Source organism: Rhodnius prolixus, unplaced genomic scaffold (assembly GCF_049639745.1).
Source record: "Rhodnius prolixus isolate KJV_2025 unplaced genomic scaffold, Rpr scaffold_6, whole genome shotgun sequence".
Lineage (NCBI taxonomy): Eukaryota > Metazoa > Arthropoda > Insecta > Hemiptera > Reduviidae > Rhodnius > Rhodnius prolixus.
In genome coordinates, this window is record NW_027411634.1 from 37,226,146 (window position 1) to 37,251,391 (window position 25,246).

Genomic DNA, 25,246 nt, shown 5'->3' on the forward strand with positions numbered 1-25,246 from the left:
CATTAAAGATTTCATTGAAACATAAAATAAAATAAAACAAAATCGAAAAAAGTTATTCCAATCGTAACTTTTTTTACAATTAATTTATTTTCACAACTGCAGTATCTTTTTACAGTAAGTAAAGCTGATACAACATGATGCGTAGTATGAACATTAGTAACGTGAGGAGAGTATTCACCCAATGGTGAAACTCCCACATCAATAGTAACTCTAAAATTAAAAACAAAACATAAAGCAAAAAACTGTGATTCAATAAATTTCTAGTTAATGTAAGAAACATTTCTTGTGTTTAAGTCACCTTACTGATAAACAGGATTTGGAATTTGAGTTATCGAAATTATGAAAAGGAATTAATAATAAATGATATCTTTATTTAAATAATTGATGTCAATAAAATACATTGAGGTAATCAATATGTGGGAAGTAAGAACATTACTTGGAAGCCAGGAATGCACTGAGAAGGCTGCATACAAATGGGATCACAGGTATTGAAGCGCTTCAATGATATCAATTAAAAAATATATAGTACAAGAAGCTGAAAATAAAAATTAATTAACTTTTTATGCCTTTCATACATTTTCTAAGTTATGCGCTCTCTTACACCAAGGTTTGTTATTTTGCAGTTCACTTTCCTGATGTAAATGAAAATTCAAAATAAAAAAATTGTACCATTGCTATACTTCCTAAGTGGAAAAGAGAAGTTAAAATACTAGTGAAGCTATTCCAATCAAAATCAAATAGTTTTTAACAATAAAACCAGTTTCATCTCCTGCAGATATTTATTTCATTCGTACAATGAATATTTTTAAAACAGTTGTACATAAATCAATATCCAAATTTTTTAAATGATATGAATTTTAGTAAGTAATAAAATTTTTATATTTTTGTTCATCGACAGTCAAATAGTAATAATTCATTTAGCTTATTCTTTTCTCTGATAGAAAAACTCCTCTCACCCTTTTAGGAAGCAATTAAAATTGTAGAAAATGTATTATTTGATACATCGTACTTGCAAGATTTTGCATAAATGTTGTAAGCTGGCCTAGTTAACAAGTTGAAACATGCTCATTTGAAGTTTACAACAATGTTCTAAAGTATGTACCTTCTTCAGGACACCACATGTAGTAACATTTTCCTAGAAATATCCCCCACCACAAGTTTTCATGGATTGCAAGCTCACTTATCCAAATACGTCAAAACGGCAGGTCCGTGCTGGTTTGAAATTCATTTCCGCTCAAGCGGTTACTCACCCATATTAGCAAGCCATCAGTTTTATTTTCGTATAACTTTAACTTTAAAACATTGTATCTTTGCTGGTATTCTTATATAATGCCTTCAAGGCGAACATATTAATGCATGAACTGAAAAAAAAAAAACATACTTCTAAATTATTAATATGACATGACTTTAAGACGATACACATTCAAGAGCAAACACTGAATTAGACTAAAGATTTTTTTTAATGTGCTGTAGAAGACCTAATTTTCGAAAGAAATCAATGTTTTAATCAGAAATCAGTGTTCTGAGGTCGCCTGTCAAAAACAATATCTCCGTTAGTTACAACTGTAATGTTAATACAGTTCGGCCGGTAGGCAGGTACTGCTGCCTTCGGTGAAGCGATTTTACAGTTTTTCTCTACTTATTCTAAAATAAAGCTTTTATAGATATGGGCAAGTTTTTCTCAAGAAAATTGGATTTCCCGATTATTTACAAGGAACTAGTACTAACCTTTCTACTAATTTTTTTTTTTAATGTTTAAGGCGCGTCAACATCTAGGAAGAGAAAATCTAAGGGTCAGCAGCTGGATTCGAACCCGGGACCTCCGCGTGGGAGTCCAGTATGCTAACCGCATAGCTAATCCCTTCCCTCTTTCTACAAATTAATCTTACAACACATTTTGCTCAAACGTCGTTTATATATCAAGTAACATTAAAAAGCAATACCAATCAATTAACTGGAAGTGTACTTTACAATATTATGAAGTATATGAGATTATGGAAAAGGGGTATGCAACTGATCAACATTTCTCATATGCAAAAATGAACACGTTTTCGTGCACTTCACTCGAGAATAGACAAATCTCTCTAACAAATAAAAGATAAATTTGAGAGGCTGCTATATAAAAAAAGTATACATAGGTGCCTAAAGTGAGTCCGCCACAGTCAAATCCTTAAAAACAATGTGAAGAGTTAAAGAAAAAAATCTTTATTTCAAAAGTTGTTTTATGTAAACATAAACACAATAAAAATAATTTCATTTATAATCACAATTTAGCAGATAAATGAAGTAATACACAGAAAACAATTTTAAAAAAAAGTAATAGTTAATGCTTCTGAAAAAACGGGAAAACTTCACACTAAAAACAAAAATTAGATAATATTGATGACAATCGATGCAATTTAATTATCACAATAACAAGAAAATTACTAACTTTATTTTTCATTATAAATTGGCCATGGAAATTGCTAGCCACTTTATTATTATGATTATCTACATATAATTTAGGTGATTTTATTTGTTATATTCTGTTTAATTTTTTATATATACTTAAAAATATTTTTATATATAAATAAATATATATGTAAAACACGTACAAATATTTTTACTACACTTAAATTAAAACGCTTCTTAAGCGTCTGCAAATTATTTATAAGCACTTCATTTTTTGTATTACATTTGTGTACATTGCTTTACAAAAATTAAATTTTATTTATTTAATTATAGAGATATTCATGTTTTACAATTTTATTATTACACTAATTTATTAATAACAATTTCTAAAAAAAAAGTATTTTTGGCTTGGTAACTGTAATGACTAAATATTAAATTGTTTATTTTTACAAAAATAATCAGGTGTGAGGCACTCACACGACTTCCTCTTACTCCAATTACTATCGTAGTAAATATTTATTCTTCAAATTTTAGTCCCACCTACATATGTTAACTATACTAGACGGGAGAAAGGAATCTTTTCCAACCCTGCGCAGATAAAAAAAATAGTCTCGTTGTACACAAACTTCCTACACAATTGTGAAACAAATAAAAGAAGCTACGCTAATTTTATCATTTGAAATAAAAAAATACTTTCTACAGCCCAGAACTCACTAATAATCAATTTTCCTGCGAAAATATATAATCGAGACGGTCATTTTAGAGAAAAATTCCTAAAGTTTATGTAAAACCAAATTTATAGTTAACCTATTTGCCTCAAACTTGAATTTCAAGTAAACTTCAGCTGTGTATTTTGTCGAAACTATTGGGTATCCAATGCAACAACAGTATCAAAACAGAATTAGTCTTGAGCCTTCCATGATTTGTTTTTTTTTAATCCCTGTTCAAAGAACATACATACAGAGGCCATGAGCTAAAACCATCTAATTTCGAGTACTATCTCTGATAAAAAACTACATTTCGAAATATGTCATGAAATAGAAAGGAGTAAGAGAAAGTAAAATAAATAATATACATATAAATGGACATACAAAGTAAGCAATAAAGCTTTTTATATTTTCTTATTGCAATATTATTGATTTATTCAATCATTTTTTCCCCTCCTATTAGCGATTACAATACGTACAGATATGCAATGTTAGTAATAATATTCACGCTGAAACATACATAGAAAACAAGAAATTAAATAAAATTAAGCGGTAACCACTTAAATCTAGATTTTTATCTTGCTCGTAATTGACAAATAAACACACAAATCCATTTTAAAATCAACACTAAAATAATCAGCAATTATTAGATGCAATATAAATTTTATATTTACAAGTTATTATACATAAAAGCTTTATTTTGCAAAAATATCACTAAATTAATAAATTATCAAAAATAAAATAAAAATGACTATTTCAGATTAGAAATTAGAAATTTTCTATGGGATCAATAACTTAATTGTTTTCTAAATTGTATTGATCCTGAAACAGTCTGCAATATATAGAAGTCATTTAAAAAATAAAAACCTATTTAGAAGAGAAGGTCCTTATGCTATTGGTGTTATATCTCTCTATTTAAGATTACTTGTAAAATATTGCTTTAAGTTAGGCTAAACTAACAAATTAATGCATAATTTAATAGGAAAATTAAATATAAAGTATTGTATTAGTTCGTACAACCAAATTTACTTATTTACTTTTCTATATTATAATGACCTGTTAACTTATTGTGGACGAAATATATTTGGAGTTCCAGATTTCAACTTCACTGAGATGTAGATTTAAACTTAATGGTTTTTAATGTGTGTAAAAGAGCAAAGAATAATTTTCTGTGAAAAAATTAATAATTAATTTTTATTGAACAGTTTTCAATCGAATGAATTGGCGGTAACTGACACCAGCAAAACCTAAAGAAGTTATTTTACAGGTTCTCCTCCTTAAGATCTAAGGGTCATCACACGCTCTGCCGACCGACCTTTAAGGACATAACTTGAAGTCTGTAGTTAGTGCACGATGTTTAGAACCTTCTTACTATAAGAAGTATCAAAACCGGATGAGAAATAAATAGCCAGAAATTAATAGTGATAGCACAAAATTGTGATGTACACTACGCTAAATAATTGGAACGGAACTGAATCTATCTCTAGCTTAAATTTAAATTAACAAAATAAATAAGTAAATCGATCTTCCTAGCTAATGCAGCATCGACTAGAATGTAATTATTAAAGTGATTGATTCTATAGCAACCATGTAAAGCTGTTGTAATATATACGCTCAGGAAGCTAATAGTTCGTAAATTATATAAGCATTATAAATAATGATCTGCTAATAAAAAATATATTCGTATATTCAAGTTCACTGCGTTAGATCGTACGGTATATGATGAAATGTCAAATAATTTTAACTCGCCCGTCTAAAAATTTAAAAAATTCTAGAAAAGCATGTTTAGCTGAAGATCACAGCTTACAATGCAGAAAAGCTCGATGGGCGACTCCCACTTATATCACTACTTCAGATCTCTCGTTCACTGGAAGAATTTGAATATATATTGTTATTTTGTCATCCATTGATAGCAAAAGTTTCTGACAACCTACAAACCTATAAACCACAAAGCATAAATTAGAACTGCATGCCCATTATTTGACACTAAATATTACACAGTTCATTGGCCATGCTGCGGGAGAACAAGTTTTAAGAATTCATCATTTGAGATATATATTGTATAACTTTAGTTAAAATGAAAAATGGTGAGGGGATTCTAGCAGTTTACCATACGCAAAGGACTTTAAATTTAGTAAAAATTAGTGAACAATTTTGTAAAAATACAACCCTAATGTTGAATGGTTTTCCAATTACAGCAGCGTCTGTATGGAGGGTCAGTCTGTACGGTCTAAAGTTAAAACTGAAAACAAAAAATGACTGGTGAATCTCATTACTCTATTTGCACATTTTGAAATCAGACTATCAACCACCAAAAGTAGAATTGCCTCAAATACTGCCGAAAATGAAACTCCGTCAAGCCTGGATAATTTGAAAGCAATTATTTTTTTACGCTATCAAAAAATTCATTTTACTATTATTATTTATTAATTCTATATTTCTAGATTCTACGAGTTTTATTTGTACTTACTTGAAATGTGAAAAAATACGCAAAAAATCATGATTTTTTTGTCTTTAATTTAAACCTTACTAGAATTTTTATTTTACGTTTCAATAAATGAGTTTCGATAGGTACGTTTTCATTTGGAAACGGAAAAAACGATCTTCCGCGTTGATTGGCCGATAGATAGATTTAATTCTTAGAACCTCAAGACCCAGATTCTCAAAAACTAATATTTAATAAAAACTAAATCTTCATTTTTAGCGTTTTAAGTTAAATGACTTTTTTTCAGGACTGAGTAATATAGGAAAATTTTTACATACATTTAACGTCAAATTAAAATTTCATTTTATGACTTTTTATAAAACACGAAGAAAATACATAAAATTTGTATTTAACATTTCTTTGTACCTTGAAGAAGAATAAATATAATCCGAAACGCTGGCAGTGAATCTAAATAAGTTTAATGTGAGACCACTTTTCCTGAGTTTACATATCAAGCGTATTAACTTTCTTGGTTGATAGTTCCATCTACTATTGATTTTTTCAAAAATTCTCGCAAAACGAGGTCTAAAAAAAAAAAAAAAAAAAAAGATCACATATTAAGCGCCTAAAAATTTATCTGGAACACTTAATTTCATCTTTCATTTGATGGACATTTTAAACCAATTACAATTAAAATATATAATTTTAATCAATTATATTACAACTAGTTAACAGGTTAACAAAAAATTAAAAAAAAAAAACCTTCTTTTACTTGATTGGGTAAGAGAAAGTAGATTAATATAGTTTTCTTTGACAATGAACCTTCCAAATATAGCACAAAAATACAGCCACTGAATATTGACATTTCTTAACTCTATTTTCTCTCAGACGACCCAGAAAATATGCTAAAGTGCTTCTTTTTAAACTAATTGTAGGGTTGGTTAGTCCCGAAAAAATTTATGAAGTAAAAACGCTTATTTCTTTTTATCTATTAATCTTTTATCCGACGCTGGACCTGTCAGATTGTTTCCAGTAAATGCCAGAGCGCTCATTAAATACTCATTAAATGATAATCTAGCCTACTACCAATTAGATAGAGAATTTCTGGGTGAATTGCTTATAAGTGCTTATAAACCAGCACAAGCTAACAAATGATCAGAGTCAATTTCTAAATTGATGTCACATAATGGACCAAACAAAGAAGCAGCAACATCCTTATTCGGCGGTAGTGGGCTTGCCTCTTGACTAGGTAGAAATTCGCCAAGAATTCACCGCGAGAAGGTTGTAAAGAAATGTGGATCTTTTCTAAGCATAACTCTCAGTTTTTACTTTGATAAAAATCTCTTTTGAGAACAAAACCAGCTTGCATTGACTATGTCAGACAAGCGTTGGTTGACACGTGCTGTTAAAAATAAAGCCGTCAGGGTTGCCTATGGATTCCCTTTATTCTTCTTTATGTCTTCTCTAATGCCAAGTTTAGCAACATAGAAAAAAGGATATCAATTCTCAATACTTTCGAAATTGGAAAGACTTCCGATTCGAAAGTAACACCACCAAACTTGAAAAGTTAAACTTCTGTACTTGTACAAAGTATTACTAAACAATACAAAAAACTTTGAAATTATAATCTAAATGAGAAACTAAAAGTATATACAATGACTATATATATCCAAACTGTAGCCAGATGATAGGGTTGCAAAATAACTAATAAATATTACAAAATATAAGTTTCGAAATGTAACTTTTTTTACCAGCCAACCCTTAAAAAATAGTTTAAAAAGTTCTGAGGTCATTAACATTTTTGTTTTATTATTTTTGGTAAAGGTATATGTCTATTTAATTTTTGTTCTGACAGTGTAATAATTACATCTTATTTAAATATTTAATCTTAATTTTAAAAGACATCCATAACATTTAAGTATATAATTTCTTAATTTATTGCAAAACTCTTCAACTATTTGTTTTTATCATTATTTAAGTCTACTTTCAATGAGTATTGCAAGTAATTGCATATGTAATTACTTTCAATGAGTATTGCAAGTAATTACATATATAATTAAAATATATGTCTTTGTTTTAATCTTCTGAATTATAAAAGCATATTAATTTTGTTTTTAAGTATACAACCTTTCTTATTTTTTATTTATTTATTTTTTTTTTTGCGGTTATACATGCTTTCTGTTCAGAAACGAATAAATATATTTTTTACATTCTTACATTTATATAAAGCACAAAGTTGTAACGAAAATATAATCTGTTTGGTTTTATTAACTTATTACTTGAAAATACGAATACCCTTATTTAACGGCCTTCTGGTTTACTGACAGCATGAACTTGCTTTTCTTTTTGTGAGGAAAATTTGGTTTTGCACAAATTCCATGATCTAATTGCAAAGAAAAATGTATATCCAAGTTTAATTTCTGCTAGGAGCTATTTTTCATTTAACCCATAGAAAATTTTTATTTATATAATTTTTTTTAAAGAGTCATATGCTGAATATTATATCAGTACAATGTTGGAAAAATCGAAATAAGAAAATATGCGACCAAACTGTTCGACTGTTCATATTATCCAAACCCAATCACAAGCTACTCGCTTCTTCGCTAACTACTTAGACTTAAACAGATACGAACACTTAGATAACTAAAACTCTTTCTCCTTGCAAACTAGATATCTTCAAGATAAAATTTTTACTCAACAACCTAGCAAGAAAAAACAACTCCATTTTTACAACTGTCTAACCTACTTCATCAAAACAGAAACAAAGCCGTGCCAAATAAGATTTAAGTACAGTCACAAAATGTTATTACAATCCACAAAATCTCAAACTGACCTAATTATTCTGCTTGAAAAAGTAACTAATACAACCACTGTAAACAACATTTCACAATAAACGTGGTACACTCCTCTGTCTTCCCAAACCATTCCCACAAAGCTATGCTAATATAGGGAAAACACAATCTACTTCTTTGAGGGTCCTATACCTCTAGGTATCCCAACTTAGCAAGACTCTCAACTTTCACACCGTACACTTAAGGTTTGCAGAAAGGTAATAGAAAGAACCATTTGGTTGAAGGCAGTGGCACATCTAGAACGTTCATTTGGGAGAGACGATTGTAATAAGACAACGAGTATTTGATGAATGAAAAGCAGACTTTAAAACAGTAAATATTATATTTAAATCTTTGGTCCCAATGTCTATGTAGTTTGGTCAATGCTATCGAGAGGAAACCAATTTAATGTCAACCCTATTAACGTACATAACCATTGAAAATGATTTCGTAAGGATTACTTATTTTTGGAGATCATTTATAAATTTTTGAAAGTTTTAAAGCATTTTGAAAAAACAAGATGTATTTGAAGCAAGAGACATTTTTTTATTTAATTGACATACTACTTTAAAAAAAGTTATCCAGTTTCAGGGGCGATTTGCCACATTGGATCCACCCTAAATATAGCGTACTTACAGGCAAATTATAGCTCTTCATATATATATAATATATATATCCAGAATTGGGTATACTCAAATCTAAATTTTGGGAACGAAACCCAGCCGTTAAACGAGGAGTATCTGCAAAAAACAAAATATTTATTTCATACATAAATACAACATCAGTGAGTTTCATTGTTATTTATTAATTTAATTACTTGCAGATTATATTAATAGTACAAAATTTCTTTGCTTTAATATAGACTTAGCTATAGTTACTTCCTTTTAAATAAAATATCTTCTTTTTTCCTCTCCACTTCTTAATAAATAAATTTAATTATTTCATCAACTCAATTGGCATCCCTTAAAATATTTAGCAAGAATATCAATAGGTTTTATTCACAAAAATTTTATTAAAGTAAAGTAAAATTGTAACAAAAAAAAATTTAAAAGATAAAAGGGAATGAAAAAATTAAGGTATGATAGAAAAAAGCTAATCATCGAATTATTAAAAAAAAAAAAAAAGAAGTATTTTAAGTTTTTAATTTAAAACTCTAAAATCAATAAACTTAACTTCTAAGAGAATATATTGTAGAATATGAATGGATAATTTATTGGCCAGCAAAAATTGTTTTTTAGGATTTGACTTCAAAATTATAGGTCCTTTGCCCATTGTCATTAAAGAGTAAAAAATATCTTAGCTCCAACAGCAAGAATTACGACATTATAAACCACACACAAAAATTTTATTAATAAATAAATATATATTTTATAATATATAAGTGAATGCTTTTGAAATTTATATTCAACGGATTTTCAACAATTGTTTTTTCCCCCGATTTTAAAAAAATTGAAATTATTAATAAAAACTGTAAAAGTTTTTTCATTAATCCGTTTTTCGGAAAGCTAGATAATGGACCATTAAGCAATCATTCCTTACATAACTTTGGGACTCCCTTGAGGGTGTGCAGTTTCATAAGATTGCAACTAAAGCAGAAGATCATCTATTTTAAAGATTAGTGATATTAGTGATATAGCCATTACGTTTTGTGGAATTGGTGATCTATCCCATGGTCGTCAGGATCTCAGACGTGGATAGCGGAAAGAAAGATTGGTGGCAAAGTAAAAGAAAAGGTCATAATTCCTTAACAGCTTTTTACATACCAAAGATCTTTTTTGATTTCTTTAAAGAAATGAGTTAAAAACCTTCTTCTGCATATGAAGCGATTGTATGAGGCAGATTAATTAGTGAATAAAAATAAACATTAGATCACAGATCTATAAGTTTAATGATGAATAGATCCAACAACATGCAAGATTAACTTATTCCCAGCTGAAAAAAAAAAAACCTACAAATCACTCAAAATGCTTTAATTAAACAAAAAATTTAATATTTAATATTTTCCTTTACACAGAGGATCATTTCGAAAATTTATTTGTCTAAAAAATAAATTTTAATCTGTTACATTAATTGAAATATTAGCACAAAGTTAGATTTTAAATCTTCCCTAAAATACGAGTTTCAACCAATTTTTCCACATTAGCCGATCTGGTGATACTCATTTCCTATTTTGAAAAAGTCTTCGAGAACTTGACTATTTTACTATAAAATCGTGATAATTATTGGAAGTAGTTTCTAGAATGGACACCTATTATTTGTACTAAAAAGAAAGGTAAGCCAGTATTTAAAACCTCCAAACAAGCAACCATGACTTCGATAAAATCACGGACTGGACGGTCCACGTCAATAAACCATACGTGAATGGACAAGAAAATTTAGAAAAGCGATCGTTGTTAACACATGGTCATTCGACTTGGGATCTCGTGGCATTGTCTGCCACTCTTTCATAAATAAAAAGAAAAAATCGTGATTCGAAAATCCTGGCGTTAAAATCGTGATTAATGGGATTTAACGGAAGTTTTAAAGTCCGCACGCTAAAAAAGCTTTTTTCGAACTTGAAAGGTTTATTACATTGAAGTAGATATTTGGTTGCCTTCTTGTAGACAATACCCGATTGAAAGTTTATCTTGATCCTTAAGTTGTATTATAGCTGAACCGATGTAGAAAGTTGTTTAATGGATATCCAAATGATTCGAGTTCCTCGGCTTGAGAAATATCCTTACTGAAATCTTTTTGAGAAAAAAAAAAAATAAAAAGAAGAAATCCTAATGAAAACAATCACAGCCACTGAAATTATCAATATTTTTTTAGATGAAATACAGCTGAGTTAACTATGTTACAAATGAAATAACGAAGTGTCACGCCAATGGAAATATCTCTTACATAAGCAGTAACGGTTAGTTCAATAATAGTTTTCTTGTATTACACAAACAACACTATCACCTGGAAGTGAGCTAGCTAGCTATAAGAGGCTCCAGGAAAAAAGAACCTAAATGATGGCAGCATTTGAAACCGGCATCTCCGCATAGAAGTCCAGTGCCTAACCACTGAGCTCATTCCTTCGCTAGTTTTATTGTCAAAATAAACAAATTAAAATCCCAATTTGTTGAGTAGTTTTGTTTAAACAAGTAAGCCGATTGGAATTTGCAGCCAAATAAAAAATATTACTAGGTTAGCTAATGTTATACAACAAATAGCGAAAAATTACTACTTTCTAAATCTGTGAAATGCACTTTTTGCACGTTCTCAGATTTAATAAAATATTGGGGGGGTGAACATTCAAACTACTTTCTCTTACACCTGTTTACAATCTGCTATTTTTAAAAGTTAGCTTCGGTAAAGGATGGATTTTCCTGAGAACCCCTTCCAATAAATGAATCAACCTAAATAGAAATTTTAAATAAAAGTAATAACTCTTTATATGCATGTATTTATGATATAAAAATTTAAAGAAAATCTTTGAAGCTAATTTCGAAAAAGTCGCTAACTGGAAAAATCGCTTCAGTTAAGTCACACTTCCAGTTGACCGATTCCGACCAGAAAGTTTAGTATCGGAAGCCTCTTGAGTACTTATACGAAATTCCAAATTTCCATTCAATTCTGTTTTCACAGACCAACCATATATGCGCTGAATACTTTCTTTTTCGCATTCAAGGAACTCAAAGCTCCAATTTTCAAAGTTTCAAAGAATACTCCGAAAAACCTACTTCCAGAAGATCCGAAATCCTACAATATTTAAGACATCTGAGGGCCCCAAATCTCTCAAGCATTTTCTTTAGTGTAAGCCTCTACCAGATACACCAAACCTTGTGTTGTCAAAACAGGCAACTGATCTGAAGACATAGTACGCCTACCTCTTCATTATCCATTCATCACATCAACCTCCTTAAATAAATCATACACGAGGAAAGAAGAAACTTCGCATTTCCCAACCTAACTATTTCATAAAATCTTTAGCCTAGAGGCACTCAACCCCGAAATCCCCATTCTTGATTCGTGACTGTTTGTTTGGGACATACAGAAACAGTCGATAATCTCATCATTGACAGCTCAACAGTTTGCTTATTGCCTTATATTACAGCGTGTCTAGGTAACCAGAGGAACTTCAAACGCTCTTAGAGGTAAGGCTTAACCCAGACAGGGTTTTAATAATAGCTGTTTCAATAGAAACATAAAATTACCTTAAGATTTTCCACAATCGTTTAGAGTTGCTTGTGGATTTTATAATGAAGTCAATTACAGGTGATGATTATTATATATAATATATAATATATAATATATAATATATAATAATAATAATAATAATAATAATAAGGGGAAGGGATTAGCTATGAGGTTAGCATACTGGACTCCCACGCGGAGGTCCCGGGTTCGAATCCAGCAGCTGACCCTTAGATTTTCTCTTCCTAGGAGCTTCTTACAGCTCACTGTCCGGTGATGGACAGTGTTGTCTGTAACAAGAGAACACTGTCCGGAGGCCGGCAGTGCACTGGAAAAAGCTCCCGGGCGCTAATAACCTCCGCTGTTGATGCGCCAAAAAAAAAAAAAATTATATATATATATATATATATATAATTATTATTATTGAAAAACTATTCCTTCTGTTTTGGGGTGTGTCCTCTTAGTTTAGGCAACGATTTATCACGACGGCAAATCAGCTCATTATGATGTGCGTCAGTTCCATTTTTAAATGCTTAAACTTTTCTGTTTTTATGTTTACTTCAGCTATCCTTAAATAAATCATACACGAGGAATGAAGAAACTTCGCATTTACCAACCTAACTATTTCATATCAGTTCAGTCGCTGCATATCTGTCAGAGGACGCTTCGTTTGATCGATTCTTATTAGAAATTGACTCAAAATGACTTCAATCCAATCTCCTTAAACTGTAGTCTTCGAATCGTTGTCCACAATAAATAAACAGTAATAACTCAAAACTCAGTAGGAATGTACTGACTCTTACGCCAAGGGCTACGGTTCAAGTTCTGCTTACTGCCTTTGCAGTTTATCCATTTCCTTTGGGGCCTCTACAGATCACGCTCTCTCGATATGAGTCTCTAGGAAACAGTGTCAGAAGATCGTCTGTGTAATGAGAAATCTCTACATGCGCGCCAATGACCATAAAACTTGATGCGTCTTTAAAAAGAAGAGTATAAACATTATGTAAATTAGTCTCACAATCCATATTTTGATTGTTAATATTCAACAAACAATGTTAATGTTAACAACTTGATTAATAGAAGAAACACACTGTGTGTACATATCACTGAAAGCCTTTAAATCATCTATCAAAGCTAACTTCGGGTTATTTTTAATACAATTAAAAACTAATTAAAAAATTAAAGAAGAAAGTGTGATTAGGAGGCCGTTTAAAATATGAAATAAAAAAAAAATTAGCCATTAGATTAAAATGAACCGAAACTCATATAAAATAAATCTATATATATATTATTTACAATATAATTGTAAATAGTTATCACATCAAAACACAGGACATTCAGATATTGAATTCCTAAAGGGCTTTTCATTATCACCCAAATAATAAAAATAAAGTAAATAATAATAAAATTATCAAAAATTAAAATTTAAATATATATTTTATATGTATTTTGGCCCGACAAAAAAAAGCATTGTATTGATTAAAAATATATATATATATATGTACCATACATATATATATGTATATATGTATATATATATATACATATATACCATATATTTCCATATTATATATATATATGAGTAATCCTAATTCATTCTAATACTGTCGTTATAAAAAATTAACGAAAATATATATGTTTATATATTTTATATATAATATTGCTAAAGCTACAATTTCGTTATATTTAAATATGGCTGGCCCAAATTTATATGTAAATATTTCTTGTACGCATAGAGATAATGTATAATTTATACATTTACTCATGTATACACTAAATATACCTGGGAAAAATACATAAAGCGCAATAAATGTTTATTAATGTTTTTGTTTTTGTTTGAGCATCCAAATTATATTTATTGCACTGATTTTAAGAAGTTAATAAAAACAAATTAATAAAAGTATCCAATCCAATTGAATGAAAACAAATAGTTTTATGTAGAGATTTTTTTCTTTTTTTTCAACAAAAAACATTCCATGAGATCTCTGGTTAAACAATTCAACATTCCTTGTTCTTATTTTTACGGTGGGAAGTTATCTAAAGTAATAAATTATTTTTTAAAAAATAAATAAAATATATATAAATAATATATCTACAAATCCTTAATATTTTGAATACTCCAGCCAAGCGTCAATCTATCAAATCCACAAGAGAAGAAATTGGCGGCAAAGGAATGTTCATCAGCCCACGCAACACTGCATACCATTCTTTGATGCCCCTGAAATTTGTACATCTTTATTTAAAAATAGCTAATTGTTAATTTAATTATACTGAGAATCTCTGGTAGAAATAGATTTCCAACGTCATCATACTAACTTGATTTTATAGAAATGATAGAAATCTATTTCTGGCAGGAATGGGGAGGAGGATGTCTGGTACTATCCCTAATTGTTGGTTCTCAGATTTACCTTGGGGTTTCCTTAGATATCTTTGATGGCTAATTAAGTTAGAAGGATTTAAACCCAATAACTTCTTAATTAGGGGTGCCATCATTCGAACATATGGAGAAAATATTTCGGGGAAGGTTAAGTTGGCCATAGTCATGTTCATTACTAAATTCCTACTGTTCCTACTGTTCTGCTAATAACTTCCCCAGAGGACCTGAATGAGTGGTTTCATCACGTGGAGGCGCTGAGAAATGGACCAACTTAGCTTATAGAGTGGAAAATTATGATGAAATATAGTCCTTGCACAAGTTTTGGTCAAACATTTCAACAAATTATTGAAAATCAAGTTTCTATTTGAACACATTGCGTAGAAAGAATGCTGTGAGTTTCCTATATACAAGTTAACATCCATATTTACAAAACCTATCATTAATTCCTTAACAAAAATTTAAAAAAAAAACAAAAAAAAGCTCAATTGAAACTGTTTTAAAAGTTCGCCTCAATTTTCGATGGCAACAATTAAGTGTTCAGGATGGCTACCAACAAATAACTATACTTCAAGAAATCGAATTCTTTATAGATGCCGAAATCAGGCAATAGCGGCCTCGTCAAGTTAGGAGTCAGCGGTACTCTCGTAGTCTCTGACTTCTGCGAAACAAATATTTATAACGCACAGATAATCAAACTAGATGCAACAAACATACACCGATTGAATCACCACAAAGCGAAAAAATCCAAGATGTAGTGACTGAGAAGGCTCCTGGGAGGCTGAAAGATCAAGCTAATAGCAAAACACGTGAAACTACAAGAAGTCGGCTGTTGTACCTTTGAGTTTAACGCTGGATACGATTATGTGTGAAGCATCTCTAGCAGAACTGGGAAAAGGATAACCTAATATGTGTTATGTCCTGCAACGGCAACAACATTTTGATCATCTAAGAATCTGCGTGTCAGTTGAAGGTGTGAGAGGATGCAACAGACAAAAATATATACGATCAAGGAGCGATTATGGCTCGTTGTCGGATAGAATAATAAATAAACTGATCTCTCTCAGATTAAAAAAAAAATAGAAAAGCTATTTAAGAGAAAAGAAATGTTTTTAATTTAAATTTCAAGTGTTTTGCTAGGTTGAAATTAATAATTCTAATACAAGAGAAGTTACAAATGAAATGCAGGTTGTTGGTCGGTAGAATAGTTGTAAGAGGACTGATTGTCAAAAACTGTAAAATAGTTTTCGCAAATAGTTCTTTTACATAACTCTTAAAATATAACTTTTGTCCAGACTAGACATTAAATGCACGAAATTTTCGTACGCTTTAATTATATTTGTAATTCTCAAACCATACTTTAAACAAATTGACCACCCTTACCATCTAATTCAATACCGATTACAACGCCAACACTATTACGATTTTGCCATTAAATGTTATTGATGATTTCAGTAATTTGAGTTCCTATTGTTTGTGTCATATTTTACAGCAAAGGTCATACTGCAAAATTTAAGAGTTTCGTTTGACAAAACAAACAGCTTATCTTCTGTATTAGCCGCCAACTAACTCATTAGGTTTTCTTTTTCTACGCAAACTAAAAGATTTTCATATTTCTATGTTGAATCGAATATTTCGTAAAAGGAGCCATAATTTAAAACTACGTAAAATATTTTAACCGGTCACCTATTCTTAGAGAATACCTGATAATTGAATTTACTTTCATTTGGCGAAATAACTGTAAGGAGGAAAAAAAAAGAAGTTAATACTCACTTGTCTTCTATGTCTAGCAATCCTTTGACCAGATAAATCGTATAACCTTACTTGTCTGTTATCATGTGGCATAGCTATTAGTCCATTGTTTGACACGGCTAATTTATTAACAGCAGAGTCAGTCCTTATAGTGGCTAATGGTGATCTCATATTTCTCAAATCCCAAACCTTTAAAAGGAAAATGAAAAAAAACGTTGTTTAAGATAAATTTTAAATATCCTTCTGAAGATTTTTTTAAAAGTGTTTAACAACAAAAAATAAATAAGTAACATACCTTAACGGTCCTATCATCTGAACCGGATACAACTTTATCATCTCTCTTTGTAAAAATTGAAGAAGTAACAGCGCTACAATTGAAAAAAAGAGAAGTTAAACTAGATTGAAAATAAAAATTGTAAGCAAATGGAAAATCGAGAATTCACAAACAGAAATTCTCGAGTTCGAGTCTAAGCGACTGCTATTTCCTGTTGGACGGTATTATCATTAATTTTCTGGAGGCCAGTAATGCACACAGAAGTCCCCGGACGTCAATGAAATGTTGACCGTGTATTATTTAAAGAAAAGAAAGGGTGGAAGGTCGCTGAGGTTTTACATTGAAACTTATGTACATAACTGAATAACATAACTTTGACTAGCGAAAGATCTTCGATTTGTTCTATACTTTTACTAACAGGTTCTGTACACTAATGGTATTCTATTGAAATATTGGATGAGTTATGGTACCGAGAAATCGATGGCCAGTAAGGACGTCTCACAGACAAACTTTACTTTACGAACGATCTCTTAAAACGTTTCCTTTTTTTGCCAATTTCAATAAAGATACAGAGTCTTCATGAAAAGAGTAGGGAGTATATAAGCAAAAATGTTAGAAATGTAGTCACAAAGGTATTTGTGACTAAACTCATTAAAACTAATTAGAACAGTGGAGAATTGATATATACAGGGTGAACCAGTAAGTATTGTCCATACGCCTACAATGTGTAGTACATCTAAAGTGGAGTTCAATGACGTATTGGCCAACTTCATATTTCCATTGTTCTTTAGTGACGTCACTTTAATTTTTTTTTCTAAAAACATTACTTTTTTTTAAATAGAAATGTTGTTACTCAGAAAGTTTTAGTCGTATTAGTGACACCATTTCGAAGCATCAATTATTCTCCAAACAGTCTCAATCTTCATCCGGATTTTAATTAACCAATCTAACATACTGGTACAAATGTTGAATTGACAGTGTACGAAATCTGTCTCCTCCTGCCAACGCAGTCCGGAGTTTCTCGAAGTTCTTCGAGAACCAACTTAAAAATCTTAGCCAGCATTTTTCAACTGTATGAAGAATACTCATTAGCCCATAATTCCTCTAGGAAAAACAGAATATTTTTTCTCTGCCAAAGATTTAAATAACTGAAATTTAGTTTACCAATTCTGAGTTAAATTTCTTAAGAATAGTTAAGACTGCAGAATTAGCAATATTAAACTTTGCAACAGCAGCATCGCGTGCTTTATAGAACTTGGCGGTGGATGAAAGCGTGAACACCAAATAAACAAAAAAGCTTTTATACATTAATTTTTAATTGTTATTTTCAGTTTCCCTCTCTGAAAAGGAATAACAAACATTTTGGCAACATTAGAGTCGCAATAATCTCAATTGAAGTTGAGCCTCGTTATAAGTAGGTGAAAGCAAGACAAGGGGAAATATTTATACCTGAGCAACATCTCTCTTTAAGGAACTCTATACGAATCCACTAGATGTTGAATGGTTTCTTAATCATTATTAGAGATCCGCCAAAGGATTTCTTTAGGATTTAACGCAGTTAAGACCAATCACTTAGCATTAAAACTTTTTCTCAATAAAAGTTCATTTAACCAGGGTTCTGTAAGTTCTGAAGACAAGACGTCACGCATCCTTTAACATATCATTTTATAATAGCAAAGCTGTATAATATTGAAGTAACTATTGCCTTCCCAAGGCATTTTCATGGAACACTGAATTTCAGATTACTAATACGATGGCTATTTTTCCTATTACTATGTTATAAGCAAGAGAGAAAATAAAAGTGAGCAGTAACATAAAAATCTTTAATAAAAACCAGTTTGTTTTAAACTTGTAACACTTTAAACAATTTAAAGATCTTTTTTCGTGTAGCGGTTAAACTATTCCTCGGACCGGAAATTGTTCCATGGACCTGTTGAGTAGTTTGAGAATTGAAGGATTCTAAGATTAGACTAGTAAACAAAAAGCTAGAATTACACTTACTCAGTATGACCTTGAAAAACTGAAACGGAATGTATGGGCTCCCTGAAATCCCACAGCCTGAAAGTTGTATCCTGAGATGATGTTACAACAAGTTTTTGTGAATGATGAGCACAAGTGTGAGTTAATTCTTGATCATGGCCTATTTAAGAGATAAACTACATAGAATTTGAAGTTATAAACATATTTCTTATAATGCTTCTAAACATACTTCTTTTTTTTTGTTGTACCTGTCAAAGAATGAATCAATTCACTAGTCTGTACATCGTATATGGCTGCAGTGCGATCCCAAGATGCGGTAACAACGTGCTCTCCTCCAGGTAACCAATCAGCTGCTGCTACAGGACCCGAATGTCCAATTAATTCGGCAAATGGCGTGCGCAAACTAGGACCACCTCCTTCACCTTCTGGATCACAAGCAGTAGCTTCGACCGCACTCTCTAATTCTACTTCTTCATCAGATGAAGCAGTCTTCTGTTTAAAAATTATAGTTAAATTTGAGAAATATGCTAAAATTCGTTTCAATTATCAGCAAGTTTAACGAACCTAAACTCATTTAAGTTCCTAGAGTTAATACTCAAAAACCATCATGAATTCAGTCACGAAATCAAATGCAAAATTATGGAAGAAAAAAGATAATGGGTCATTCCGAAATTAAATAAAATACGGGTAGAGCGCTGAACGTAGAGCAGATTGTTCAATATTGTGAATATGATATTAGTGATTAATGATTATACTAGAGTAGGCGTCGGCAACCTATTTCAATTAGAGAGCCATATTTCCTTAAATAATTTTAATAAATCTTACCAAGAGCCGCAAGGATGATAGTGTAAAAAACTCTGAAGATCATTTGTATTCATAAATTATTATTTTATGATATTCAATAACATTTAAATGTTTTATATATTTATTTTCACATATTGCAAAGTAAATGAACAAATAAATAATAACTTGACGAATGAAAAGGCGGCAGTCTTACAATATAAATCAAGTACTTTTGATATTGAATAATTCTATTTAATTTCGAACCTTTCACATTTAAAATTATTTTTGAAAAAAAAAACATTTAATAAATGGAATTTTCATTCGTTTCATTAAAATTAAAATATACAATATATTTTGGGCAGGCTGAAGAGCCATACAATTTGGATAAAAGAGTCGCATGCGGCTCGCGAGCCGCGAGTTGCCGACCCCTGTACTAGAGGATGAAGTAGGGAAAAAAGGACTTTGAAGGATTTACACTTTCAAACAGCGGAAATACGAACCATCTTTTAGGCACAGAATTCATTATTAGCAATAACTTAATAGCTTTTTCAAGAGACATTCTGACCTAACATACTTTCTAGATACAATGACAAAATTGTTTTGGGGAGTTGGAATGCTAAAGCGTACCACCAAAAGGCACGGAAACCATACATAGTTTAGTGATAGGAGAATGCGACTTATAGACTTATGAGTAAGATACAAACTTTTCACCAACTAAAAATAATTTCATAAAAATAAAAACATAAAATTTCAAAAGTAACATCTCAACCATTACTTAAATTCTTATTTAAGGGAATAGAGGTTACAGTTCTTTTAACATTGAAATAATTATCCAAATGGAATTAATATACTAACATAAATATCCATCGTGACGGCAGCTTGCCAGATGTGTGCAGATTGATCTCCAGAAGCGGTCAAAACAAGATCACGACTAGGATGAAATCTAATTGAATTAACAGATCCAGTATGTCCTATGTATCTAAGTGCGCATCTACCACTTTCCATTAGCCAGATACAAGCCGTCTGATCTGAGAAATCCAAAATACATTCAATTAGATAATATATAAAGTTCAACAAATCTAAGTCGATTAATAAATCTAAATTATTATCATTCCCCACTGAAAAGTAAAATTGTACTTTCACATATTTGAGGTTTTACCTGGTATTACGTCATTTTGAAGTAACAATTTCTGAGAACGAAATTATATGTTGTATACAACATAATTAAAAAAAAAAGAATATTCGAAAAAAGTTCAAGTGCTGCGATAATCTGACATAAAGCTTTTGGACAAAATCAATCAACATGAAGTGTCACTGAACTGAATCGTTTTTTATTTTTTTTGGAGGTTTTTCAGAAAAAGACTTCAATAATTTTCTGTAAACTTGCTAATTGCCTATGGAAAAATCCAAAACTTTAATTCGAAACGTTTTCCATAGAAAACTGACTTAAGCATGGGAAGAATGGGGCAACTTTCCACTAAAACGACAATCTATGACCACGTAACTTACATAATATTAAAAGGAATTCAGTATGATGGTAAAAATTCAAGACTAAAGAAATCTGAAAAGATTTTTCTGCTTTTAGTGTTTTTTTTGTATTTGTTTTCAAAAATGGTTCCAAGGACTTTCTGTAATCTTTGAAACACAGTAGATATTGAACTTCTGGAATCATTAGGTACGAAAAATACAGGTGAATGGTTTAAGCAGGCTATTTAATTACTGACCATTACTGTCGTAACTGCGCTTTTAACAAAATGGTTGACCCTGAAACAAACCAAAATTCCGTGTTGGAAGAATATCAGTACACCAGCACAGCAATTAGACAACACGGCTTTTTGGATTTTCGAAGAATTGTCAACATTGGAACCAGGACAAAACATGAGGTCCCTGTCCAAATGATACAGCCTATTATTAGGAGATAAAATCTAGTGAATGTGCACCCCCTCCCCAAATTTGGTACTGTAGCAACTTTCACCATAAATTGATCAAATCTACCTGCAGATGCAGTTCCAACCAATGGTACCCCAGGTCTCGCCACTGCCACATCCCATACTCCATCTCTGTGACCTTTTAGCTCTTTTACTACACTACAACATACAGTCGTTGTTTTAAAACTGGATACTATTTTGGATGTCTGCGCTTTCAATTTATGTGCTGTTTTCAGTTTCTGTGAAGAGCCAGCTACTGAAATTGAAAAAAACGAAATAAAAATTATGTATTTAATAAAATTAAAATTTTAAAGCTAGAGTTTTTCTAGAAATACTCAATTTTCAATACTCAATGAAAATTTGTAATTAATGGACCGTTATGGGATTTGTCGGATCCCTTCTAATGTAGCTCTTAAGACGACATTAATCGTTCCAACGCTATGGTTGCAACCTCAGGGGTAGGCGCATTTAATTCTCGTCATTTTTGAGGAAATGAAGGAACCCTGTATTAAATTAAAATGGCACATTCGGTGGAAGGCTAACTCCTTCTTCCTGGTAATAATTTAATTCCTTGGAATAGTTTCAAAATAAAGATTTTGATAATGTGCAAATGACCACACAACGTTTAATCTTCGATAGAAGATACTGAAATAATAAACATGTGTATTTTTTTTTTTATTAATCACAATATTACTAATTACAGGGTCCAGGCACGAAACTGAACTCCAGTCATCAAGTTTTGAACTGTTTCTTTACTGGGCTCGTGTTCTTATGCACTATTTTCTGAAAACCATCGTTCTGAAAAACGTATTTCCTTTGTTAACTCCAGGCAGAAAATTCAACTCGCTCGCAATACTACTTACCAGGCAGTAAATGAAACTTATAACTCGCTACTGAGATAAAACGCTATGTACAAACGTTAAACCAAAATTACTAAATAATCTATTAGTTACAAAATAAAATAAAAAGTACTAAAGACAAAATTATATTTAATGTTTATTGTTTTAAAATACTTAGTTTATTAATGGAATATAAACATATATGTATAAACTTACACTTCTGTTTAAATTTAGAAGGAACATTTTCAAATTCTGTAGAATCCAAATTTTGTTTATCACTTAAATTCTGTTTATCTGAAATATAATTATCTTTTTCTAATTTTTCATTTAATGCTTCTATTTTATCTTGCACTAGAAATTTAAAAAAATGTATAATAAACAATGAATATAACTGTAAAAAAAAAAGTTTTAAAAACATTCATAAATTTCAGTATGATTTCAATTTATGGACACTTACAAGACAGGTTTTCATTGTATAGCACTTCAAATTCCTTTTCGATTTGTGAAAACAGATATTGCAGTTTCGACCTGAATGAATGAACAAATCTACTTCAAATTATTTTAATAAAATAGGAGAAACATATCGATGTGACATTATAACACCAATAAATAAATAGAAAACCTTTTTATTTGATTAGTTACATGTAACAAAAAATTGGAAATTTTCCTAGGGATTAATTTATTTTCTAAATTTATTTGTAAGAAATCGGTGGAATTTTCATTAAAACAAATTCTAGGAACTTTATACAAATTTTAACTTTCATAATTTGCAAATGATATTACTCTTTTAATCTATATCAGTTTGGTTTTCTTTGGCTTCTTGTAGCATAACATTTTACATTTCTTACTCTTCGTAAGAAGAAAGGTTTTATCATGCTTATTTGACGTTGTTTATTAGAAGTTCATTACGGTGAAAAGTTTTCTTTTTAAATATAAACATGAATAGCCTGGCAATTTAATTTTTAACTTTTTTTTGTATTGATTTTGTTTGTTTCAGACCATGACTTTTTTAAGCACATAATGTCAAGAGTAATAAATTATTAATAATAAACGATTGGTTGTAAAAAAAATAAAAAATAGTTAGACATTAAAATAGTTAAAAAATGTTATCTTCAATTAAATGGCCTTAATAAAAAATAAAAAAAAATAATAATGTAAATTAAATGTTAAAAAATACCGCAAATGTTGGTTGCTGGAATTACGTTGTACATTCTCCGATGAAAAACAATGTACCAACATATCGAACTTCATATAAAAATCATTACTAAGAAAAAACACAAATATTAAGCTACAAATAGAAAAAAAAAAAAAGTAGATTGCTGATTACAAACTTAGCCAAATTACTAGGCCGTAATGCATAACTGAACAAACCAAATAGCGAAAAATAAACCAATTAAATGGAAGAATACGATAAATAATTAAAGCAAACAACTGAAAATTATCCAATGTTCTGTATGTAAGTAACACTCAATACTAAGAATATATTTTACAAAATAAAAGAGAGTCAGAAGTGGCTTTATGAAATCAAATTTGTTGGAATTGGTCCAAAATAAGACTCTAGTACATGCCAAGAATTGGAATAATGTTCTTAAAAATCATCGCAGTTTTTCAATTATCTTTGCACTAAATTTATTTATTTTTTAAAAAAAATTATTCTTGAGTAAAATATATGCTTATGCTGCACATTGCATTTAGCTTTAAAACATTGATATCAAAGAGAACACAAAATAATAATAATTAAACTAAAGTAAATTTACATTATAATTACGTAGATACATATAAACAAGAGATATACCTAATGACAGGTGGAAGGTTTGTGTCACCATCTATGTCTGACTTGAAGCTACTGCTGCTGAACATTTCTGGATCACCTGACCGAAATGCCCTGGCAATGCTTACTCTTTTACCTTTGCCTGTTTTACTCATTTCGACTAAAAGAAAGCCTTTTTGAAAAGGCTAGCTTCAGCAAGTAATTATTGTCATGGTTTCAAAATTTTTCAGTCTTTTTTTAAACACCCTGTGGGACAAAGTTCAGAAATAAGTTCCTAACAAGTTTTACAGAAAAACAAAATTTCTTACATTCAAAGATTTTCATGATTATACTAGTGGAGTTTTATTCAATTGAACTAGAAATTACGTAAAAGCAGGAGTATCGAAATTACATAATTTTCTATCGTTACATAATAAATTATCTCCATAAATAAATAAAAAAAAACAAACAAACAAATAAATCAGTAGGAATCTTAAGATAAACGCCGCAACGTACTATAATATAACTTCAAAACCCTAATCTATAAAATACTATTAAATTTTTTTCGGCTTAGTTTGCTGAAGAGAATAATTTTCGAATGTATTTTTCATTTGTAAGCAAAAATGTAATCTAACAAGTGAAATACGAAAGATACCACAGAGTTTAAATGAGTCACAAAATCTAAAAGGTAAATATAAATGACTCACCTCCAATTAACACTTTTAGCATTTGACGTCACATAGCTTTAGGGATTATTTGAGAGAATCAATAAAGTATAGCCACTTTTTATCTTGTTGTAAATATAACACGACATAGCCAAACCGTCTTCTGATAGCTATCGGCTGATTATCTCTAAAGCGAAAACACACAGCTGAGAAGTTGACAGTATCGGCAGCTGAAGGTGCAACAAATTATATTTCAGGTTGTTCAACATTGATAAGTAACTTTCGTAATCTATTTGTCTTTACTGTTAAAAAGTGAGTTTAATATTATTATTTTAGTTTAATATAACTTCCTTAAGTTCAAAAAATGTTTCGAACAATTCTTTTTT

The 25,246-nt window shown here is 30.3% G+C and overlaps 1 protein-coding gene and 1 long non-coding RNA gene across 9 annotated transcripts; one reads left to right on the forward strand and one right to left on the reverse strand.

Moving 5' to 3' along the window:
- The first annotated feature begins 36 nt into the window (after positions 1–36).
- On the forward strand, positions 37–3,003 carry LOC141461060 (uncharacterized). Its single transcript, XR_012462524.1, has 2 exons — positions 37–485; positions 624–3,003. It is a non-coding gene; the product is annotated as an uncharacterized lncRNA (long non-coding RNA).
- On the reverse strand, positions 1,147–25,142 carry LOC141461054 (WD repeat-containing protein 37-like). 8 transcript variants are annotated; one of them, XR_012462513.1, is made up of 13 exons: positions 24,903–25,136; positions 24,241–24,462; positions 22,903–22,991; positions 22,662–22,796; positions 21,674–21,862; positions 20,534–20,706; positions 19,144–19,387; positions 18,917–19,055; positions 16,937–17,009; positions 16,663–16,830; positions 14,612–14,733; positions 13,133–13,491; positions 1,147–1,361 (listed from the first exon to the last, which is right to left on the reverse strand). XR_012462513.1 is itself a non-coding variant. In XM_074141720.1 (12 exons), exons 2-12 carry the CDS (start codon positions 24,369–24,371, stop codon positions 5,898–5,900), a joined length of 1,617 nt encoding a protein of 538 aa, XP_073997821.1. In that variant the 5' UTR covers positions 24,372–24,462; positions 24,903–25,142; the 3' UTR covers positions 2,185–5,897. The 8 variants fall into 8 exon arrangements, 5 of the variants coding, with proteins under 5 accessions (XP_073997821.1, XP_073997818.1, XP_073997822.1 ...); XR_012462512.1 differs by lacking the exon at positions 1,147–1,361 and adding an exon at positions 5,966–9,316; XR_012462514.1 differs by lacking the exon at positions 1,147–1,361 and adding an exon at positions 5,984–6,108.
- Positions 25,143–25,246: the final 104 nt, after the last annotated feature.

What these genes read in the sequence shown, in the direction of transcription:
- LOC141461054 (XM_074141717.1), bottom strand. Translation starts at nt 24,371, where the DNA reads ATGAGTAAAACAGGCAAAGGTAAAAGAGTAAGCATTGCCAGGGCATTT. An exon ending in TTCTAAATTTAAACAGAAGT is followed by an intron (nt 21,863 to 22,661) that starts GTAAGTTTATAC and finishes TTTCAATTTCAG; the next exon opens with TAGCTGGCTCTTCACAGAAA. An exon ending in GTTTTTCAAGGTCATACTGA is followed by an intron (nt 17,010 to 18,916) that starts GTAAGTGTAATT and finishes TTTCAATTGTAG; the next exon opens with CGCTGTTACTTCTTCAATTT.